The sequence below is a fragment of the Mycothermus thermophilus genome (assembly GCF_041956435.1).
Source record: "Mycothermus thermophilus strain CBS 625.91 unplaced genomic scaffold VTJ04scaffold_4, whole genome shotgun sequence".
Taxonomy (NCBI): domain Eukaryota; kingdom Fungi; phylum Ascomycota; class Sordariomycetes; order Sordariales; family Chaetomiaceae; genus Mycothermus; species Mycothermus thermophilus.
The window spans coordinates 209,020-216,554 of NW_027191430.1; the positions used below are offsets into that span (position 1 = coordinate 209,020).

At 52.4% G+C, this 7,535-nt stretch overlaps 4 protein-coding genes across 4 annotated transcripts in view; 2 read left to right on the forward strand and 2 right to left on the reverse strand.

The window, feature by feature from the left end:
* Positions 1 to 119: 119 nt before the first annotated feature.
* VTJ04DRAFT_5771 (uncharacterized protein) lies at positions 120 to 985 on the forward strand (the record flags this gene model as incomplete). Its single annotated transcript, XM_069363922.1, has 2 exons — positions 120 to 772; positions 853 to 985. 2 exons carry the CDS (start codon positions 120 to 122, stop codon positions 983 to 985), a joined length of 786 nt encoding a protein of 261 aa, XP_069217800.1.
* Positions 986 to 1,344: 359 nt separating this feature from the next.
* Positions 1,345 to 1,719, reverse strand: VTJ04DRAFT_5772 (uncharacterized protein; the record flags this gene model as incomplete). Its single annotated transcript, XM_069363923.1, has 2 exons — positions 1,345 to 1,386; positions 1,447 to 1,719. The coding sequence occupies 2 exons, from the start codon at positions 1,717 to 1,719 to the stop codon at positions 1,345 to 1,347; spliced, it is 315 nt and encodes a 104-aa protein (XP_069217801.1).
* Positions 1,720 to 6,824: 5,105 nt separating this feature from the next.
* On the forward strand, positions 6,825 to 7,244 carry VTJ04DRAFT_5773 (uncharacterized protein; the record flags this gene model as incomplete). The annotated part of the gene is made up of 2 exons (XM_069363924.1): positions 6,825 to 6,871; positions 7,034 to 7,244. The coding sequence occupies 2 exons, from the start codon at positions 6,825 to 6,827 to the stop codon at positions 7,242 to 7,244; spliced, it is 258 nt and encodes an 85-aa protein (XP_069217802.1).
* A 26-nt stretch (positions 7,245 to 7,270) lies between these two features.
* The window catches only part of VTJ04DRAFT_5774 (uncharacterized protein), a gene marked incomplete at both ends in the record, with an annotated part of 3,408 nt that continues 3,143 nt past the window's right edge, over positions 7,271 to 7,535 (reverse strand). The window contains one exon of the mRNA XM_069363925.1: positions 7,271 to 7,519. Within this exon, the coding sequence (XP_069217803.1) occupies positions 7,271 to 7,519 (249 nt within the window). The remainder of the gene's footprint in view (positions 7,520 to 7,535) is intronic.

Sequence of the window (7,535 nt, forward strand, 5' to 3'; positions counted from 1 at the left end):
TCCCCAACGAACCTCCGTCCATCACGTCAGCCTCTCTCACTCTCACTCTCACTCACTCGGTCACTCACTCACTCGCTTACTCACCACCACATCTCATCAACACGACTTCATCATGCACCATGAATTCTGAACCCGTCACCACGGTCACCACCGTCCCACAACCTGCTCCGGTTCCGCCACCAACCACCACTCCCGTACAACCATCACTACCACCACCACCACCACCACAAGCACCAACTACAACTACCACCATCACTACCGCCAATGAACCTCCTGCGCCTAATAATGCCCAACTCGCCTCACCTCCAGGCGGAACCGGTGGCCTCCCCGGCCGTCCCCCCGGCCGCACCGGCCGCACCCAACTCAAAGAAAAAGACCTGATCCGCATCCAGGTGCTGTACAACGACGCCAAGTGGGGCCCGACCCAGATCTCCCGCGTGACGGGGTACACCATCCATCAGATCAAGTACGCCCTCAAAAAAGGAACCACGACGGTGGGCGTGCGAACGGGACGGCCGAGGAAGCACCCGGACCCTGCCGCCGCTGCCGCTGCTGCTGCTGCCGCGAAGAAGGCGAGGAACGGCGGGCCGAAGAGGCCGAAAACTACGGGAGCTCCCGGGGAGGTGTTTCCGAGGGAGCTTTTGCAAGGGCAGGAAGCGCAGCAGGCTGAGCAGCAGCAGGGTCCGTCGAATGGAGAGGAGAGGGAAGGGAATGGAGGGGAGGAAGCATGGGAGGGGGAGGAGGAGGTTGAGGAGGGGATGGAGGTGGAAGAGTCAGTCTCCTGATAAGTCATTTTTCCCGGTTGTTGAGTTTGTTGGAATGCGGTGTCTGACAAAAGTTAACTTGATTTAGGGGTCATGAGAGCGGCGAGTTTGCACAGCCTGGGCCAACTGGCAATGGGCCATCGCAGCCGCCAGAACCGCAGGCCGATGAGACCGAACGGCGGCTGATGGAGGTCCAGGCAGCTCTTCAGCAGGAGCAGTGAGAGATTTTCACATCAGTTCGGTTTGTACTTCTGTTCACCTTGTTTGCATCATTATTACTTGACGCTTTTAATGCTGTGAGGGAAGTTGGAGTCGCCGGCGATAATAGTAGTTGATTATTTGACTCAGGTACCGAGGCAAGGAAATCATAACACGTGAAATGTCGTTTCTACGTCCCCCAAAGTTTTTATGTCGAAAACCGGAGATCGGCCGCGAATGTCCGAACCCGATGTATCAACAGGCCAGAGAGAGTCCCCCCCATCGAGCAGTGGCTGAAAGTCCCAAATCCAGCTCCCTTGTCGTATTGGAGGAAACTATCTCGTTTCGAGCCGCGACGAGGCCCGAAGTCCTTTCGCCTCGTTTAGAGGACGCGGTTGCAGCCGGTGTTGATGTTGATGAGGCCCTAATCGGACAAAATTGTTAGCCAAGTTCCTATCATGCCTCCGAGGACGAGTTGACATACATTCTGGATGTTGTTGCTCTCGCAGCAGTACGAACCGCCCTTGCAGACGCCCTGGCCGAGCAGGAGAGCCAGCACGTTGCCCAGCAGAGAGAAGCACTGCGCCTTGTTGATGCAGCACACGGGCTGGCTGTTGCTCGAGCAGGTGATGGTGGTGTCGCTGCGCTGGGAGTGGTCAAGGACCATGCCTTCGGCCTCGGCGATGGAGTGGGCCGCGGGCATGGCGGTGGCGGTCATGGCCAGGGCGAGGACGGTGACGACGTTGCGGAACTGCATTTTGGCGGTTGGTTTGGGGTTGGGTTGGCTGGGTTGGTTGAGCGAGAAGGTTGGGTAGTTGGCGGTGTTTGGTTGAATGGGAGTTGTTGTGAGTGCTTGAGTTGGTTTGATGTGTTGGTGATGGTGAATGAGCGGATGGATGGTAGGAGAGGAAAGGGGGTTATATAGACATTTTCCTCTCTCTTCTGAATTGTCGACGGGGTTGAATTGTTTGTTCGGCGGTGATCCTGGACGAGTACTGGAGGCCGGTTCGCGTCTGAACCTCAGAGATCGTCCTTCTCGGCAAATCATGATCTTCTCTCCATCTCCCTACATGAGCCTTGGTGAAGCCATCACAAAGACGCAGCTGCGCTGTTCGGGACAATAGCTGGCGGTGAGACTATCGGTTTCCATGTATGGATACTACACACAGCGCATCGCCGATCTTTAACGGGATAGGAACCTTGTTTCTCTTCCAGCTCGACGACAGCACGGAGGCTACTCCGTGCTCAGCACATGAGTTGTTCATCTTAGGTTCTAGACTTGGCCGTTGAGAGTCTCAGACCCACATGGCTTTTCAGCTGGGCGGGAAGATCCGCAAGGGGGAGCCAACCTCACAGTTGTTTGCGATGAGTGGCGATGAGCTAAGCTCGACGGACGCGCTGGCTGAAACGCGTGTTCAGAACATCGGAGAAAACATCGGAGAATTTTTTCAGGTTATGAGTTGTTTCATCTCTTAGTTGCGAGATCTGCGGACTATTTTTGGTGGTCGAAGAGTGTGCTCTCAAGTCCTTCACCGCGTATAGGGAAACAAGGCTTGCAATGCAATGTCGAGCAGCGATCAGGAGACCAGGGATTGAAAAAAGCTGAGAAGATCAATTGTTGGACCTTAATTTGTTTTTCTCGTCACTTGGACATCCTTTTCGTGCGCCACACCATATCCAACATTTCATCCCTTGCTATCTGAGACAGCAAAAACGAATCCGTTGGTGCTGCCATAGTCAGTGCACCTTATATAGCGCCTCTGCTTGTCACACTATCACATCACGACGGGCATTTTCATTGCTGCTCTTCACAAAACTGCGGTGAACACCACCAGTAAGGAACAGGTGCAAGCGCCAGCCGAACCGGGTTGACAGTTGAGCCCAAGTAACCCCGAAGTCTTTCGATTGGGTGAGTTGCTGCGTTGTCAAGTCCGGCGACTTGCAGGAAGCTAACAGCTACAGCCAGACTCAATCACAACACTACTGGCACCAATGTTGTCATTCCTTCTGTTGATCTCTTGAGTTTGGCTTCAGAGTGGCAAATGAGCGAGCGCTCCCTGCATTGATTCCAGTTCACCGACAGTAGAGTACTACCTAGAGAGGGACATCACCACATATGCGGTTTCTGCTGAGCTGCTGAATAGGTTTCAAATGGCCCGTGAGCCTATGACTTGCAAACACGTTAATTGTTGGGTCTGTTCAACCAACCTCCTACTCTGTACATGATGCGGTTCGGTGTTGTCGCCGGCAGGCGAGATGGGTCGGGTACTCAGAGGAACTTCACATTGCCGTCTGATACCGTATGTCCAGTCATTGAACCCGTTGATATCTCTGCCGTCGTGGCTAAGGCTGAGGTTAGGGCTGACTGGTGGACCGTGTTGGCTAGGAGTCAGACGGTGAAAACACTAGTAGTATGTTTGAGGTAGGCTATTCCATCCTCTCGGGATCATGGGCCCAACACGCGTAGGATGCCTAGGGCCATCGGCCTTGATTTACGTTGGGCAATATGAACTGACCCAACATCAGCAAATGAGCAACTCCTCTTCAAACCTGCCGTCGTTCAGCTGATCTTCAAGCTCGTCACCGACCCCTACGACTTCACAAGGACACAAGAGAATAACCGTTTTCCGTCCTGGCTCAGCGCAGCCTTCCTTCTGAGCACGAAACACAAGTAGACCATCGTTACAGCGCTCGACCTCGTAGACTTCGTCGCCCACCTCGACCGGTCCCATGGCTCGTCCGATATGCCTATCTTCTGTTGCAAACAGCGATGCTCGACACCATTTGTGCAAGTAATTCCTCATGCGATCGCTCGAACTAGCCACGCACCGTCCAGCCTCTGTGAGGCGTTTTCAACCCATCAGTGTTGCCACGTTAGCCTCCAGGAAGAGGACCTCCCTGTACGTCACGGGGAAGGTCTCCTCCCAGTCCAGGCCAAGTTGGCACGCGGCCCATTTCGCGAGGTTAGCTTTCTTCTCTTCTGATCTCCAGCTCCTGAGTATCATGTCAATTGTCATTTCACTGATCGGTAAGATATAGAAATTCTGGATAAACCATCAGAGAAACCCAAATGCTAAATGGTGCACCTCCTTGCTGGTGGCTGGGTCGGTCTTGGAAGGATCCATCTGGCGCAGAATGTTTCCCCAAACCAATCGCACTACTGCTTGTAAAGGTGGTATTCCCCTTGCCGGATATCCGTGGCCCCCCTGGATACCAGATAGGGGAAGCAGAATCGAGACAGGTAGGAGGCGAAACAGTCCGGTGCGTCATAGCGCAGCGAAGGGATCTGGATAACCCTTTTAATGGTGGCTCTCCGGCGGACAGGGGTGAGCAGAAAGCCCTTTGGGGTTACGGTGAAGGCAAAACTCACGTTCCGCTCGTGAAATGGATCCGGACTGTGACCGGGTGTGTGATTTGGATGACTCGAGCGTAAGGACCAAGTGACATTGCGCTGGTTTTTGAAACGGCACAGGTCTGGTACCCATGATGGGATGTCAGGGTCCATCTCGACCAAGTGACTGTATTTAAAGGACGAGGTGTCTGGTGGACTTCTCTTCCTGCGTAGCGTAACAGGTCTAAGCTGCGACGTTGGCGTGTGGTCCGTAATGCCCAATCGATGTAGACCTCACGAACCGGTAATCGGTAGTCCGGGATGAGAGCATTGATGCTATCTTCGTGGCTCTCAATCAGATGAAGCAAGCCGTACACATCATCGCGCGGATCGCTCGAAGTACGCGTTCCTGAGACGTACAGAACAAACATCCATCTCGGTCTGATGATACACGTTTGACGAGCAACAAACTCCGAAACACCGCCATCTCGTCGTAGAAGGAAAACTCCGTACTAGCTATATCTAAAATTGGATTTTCAATGCGATTCCGGAGGGGATTGTTGGCCAAGTCCCCAAACAGTACGTCGGCGCATTCGGAGAGCACGCTGAAATCGCCATCAGTAATTAGTAAACTCGCCGCGGCACATGTATACATGCGAAAAAGGCTGTGCGAGCACAACTTCCTGGATCTCCCACACTCGCTGCCAGTAGTCATAATTGAACACATCCTCTAACCACACAGACGCGCGTTCTACGAGCCACAGATGCTGCGTCGCGTTGATGAAAGCCTCGATCTGGCGACCCAGCATCTCAGGTTCCGGAAATTCCGTGTTGGGTGATAATCGCTCTGTCTCTGGGCCCTCCGCTCGTTCCTTAATGACCCGGCTCCGAGCCTCGTTCCGAGACCACTTCCACCACCACAAAACTATCGAGCTAGCTGGAGGCCCTTAAGCTTGTACAAGGCATCACCTAGCCATGAAGCAACTACCCCGTTGCGGTAAATCTCTTCCATAAGCAGGACTTATCTGTTGCGCTCGAGAATGTCGTTCTGGTTGATGCATATCGCGTCGATCCAGAGTGACTTTCCTCTCAAACGGCTAGCTATACTCGCTTCCGAGCTATCATCTAGGCCTGGACAAGAGCATTGATGCAAGTCATCCTCCTGTCCCTTGATCCCTATCCCGCACTGGCGAAAGTACCTAAGGGCGGAATATAAGTTAGGTTGCGTTACGAACTGCAGGCCATTAACGTGGATGTGGCGCCGGGGATGATTTGGGTCACCCCAGACGTATGAGAGGGCAGTGTAGGGAGGCTTGTCGAGTAGTGATACTGTGATGAGCTCGGAGTGGATACGGTCGTCTTCGTCTTCATCTTCACTATCCTGATAACTCTTGCTGCTGTTTCGTTGTGACGCGGTTGTACATGTAGACGGAAAGAGCCATAGGAGTCGGATCTCGCACCAAGAAGCATTCAGAGGCTTGTAGATGCCTCCTTGATTGGAAGAACCCTTGGGCTCTGTGGTCATGTTGTTAGTTGGGACTTTTCAGGCGGATGGTGTTCAAATTCTGACTGAAAGAGATTCGGCTTCAGACAAACGGTAAGAAGATTGAGAGATGTCTAAAGTGTGACCTCTCAGGGTTCTATGCCTTCAACTTCTAGATTTCTGTCTTGCCCGCAGCCTCACATCCCTGATGTTATAGAGAGTCCACAAAAGCACTCAAAGAAGCTGCGCAGTATCCGCAAGTTCTGCTAATATAGACGTCGGATTGTTGCGCGTAACGCAGTTCTTCCATATAACCCATCTCTTCCAAGGATACCCAGCGTCTAAATGAACCCTTTGAATGGCTCATGCTTCTTGAGACTTCGATGGATATGCACTGGTGCTCTTCTTATCAAAGATTAAGTACAGGTAAGCCCAACTACAGTTGAAGGTCATATAACCTGTTGTTCCCTTCATAGTGTCAGACTGCTTGGGACAGTAATTAGTCCCGCAACATTAGAGAAACTACTCCCTTACGCCTCAATCCCCACGCTTCGTCTGAGCGTTCTAAGTTCGCCCCTCCACAAAAGGGGGTCAGGGCAAGTTTGTCTATAACTCAACTTCCGGCTTCACAGAGAGGATTTGCCTTGAGTGTCTGCCTTTGCCGTCCACATTCATGGGCTGGATCTGGAGGAACTTAACACTCCCTATAGATCTATAGATTTCCAGCACGCACGAATTTTCCCTAGGTGTCTCTCCCAACCTGCGCGCCCACCTCTCCCCACAGAAACCGCCCGCGTTAAGCCCAACACTGCATCTATCTGCTACTGGATAGTTTACCTAGGGGAGGTACTCACCTCAGGAACTCGCCCACACCCAGCCACCAACCCACACACACACCGGCGCCCGCACACGCACCCACATGGACACGAACATGTCTTCCCGCCCATCGAACACTTCAAGGCCCGGGCCTCCAGCGGGTGCTTTCCTCTGAATCTGAAGAAAGAAGGCTGTTCATCGTCATAACCAGGAGATTTGGCTGTGGCTCTTTATGAAGGCTTATAGGAGGAGAATGCAGACAGCTCAGACTCAAATCAGGTACGATTTCTCTTCCAAAACCTCTAGCTACGAACCACAGTACAGTACTTAGATTTGTATTCATTGTGGATCTAACAATATGACCTATCTGGCTCAAGGAAGACAGAACTCAAAATAATAAAACTGCTAAATACCCTGGGAAAGAAAAAGAGACTCGCTAAGAACACCAAGAACGACATCCAACACCGACATCATAATAAAACAAAACAGGAAAACCACCTCCCAACTAGCAAAACAGAACTATAAGGATAAAAACACAGACCAAAGAAAACACCGCAACAAAGAGTCTCACAACCCTACTTCCCTCATCTCTTCCCAGTCTCCAAAGCATCCGCCTTCCTCACCCATTACCCCCTGCCCCACAACACTCTGACTGTATACCTAGTCAACTCAAGCATCTCAGCCAGCGTCGCTCATCACCTCATGATCATCATCTCCCTCCCCAGGGCTAACCTCGCTCCTCCACTCAGTCAGCGCCTCCAAAGAGTCCTGGGTATATGGATGATTTTCGCCAAGCACTCGCCGTCTACCCTGGATACATTCTTCCATAAGGGCGATAGCTTCGCTGTGCCGGCCCAGATGTTTCCAAGTATAGGCGAGGTTGCCCATAGTTGCAAGTGTCCTGGGGTGGTTGGGCTCAAGAACTTCCTTCGAGGCCTCCAAT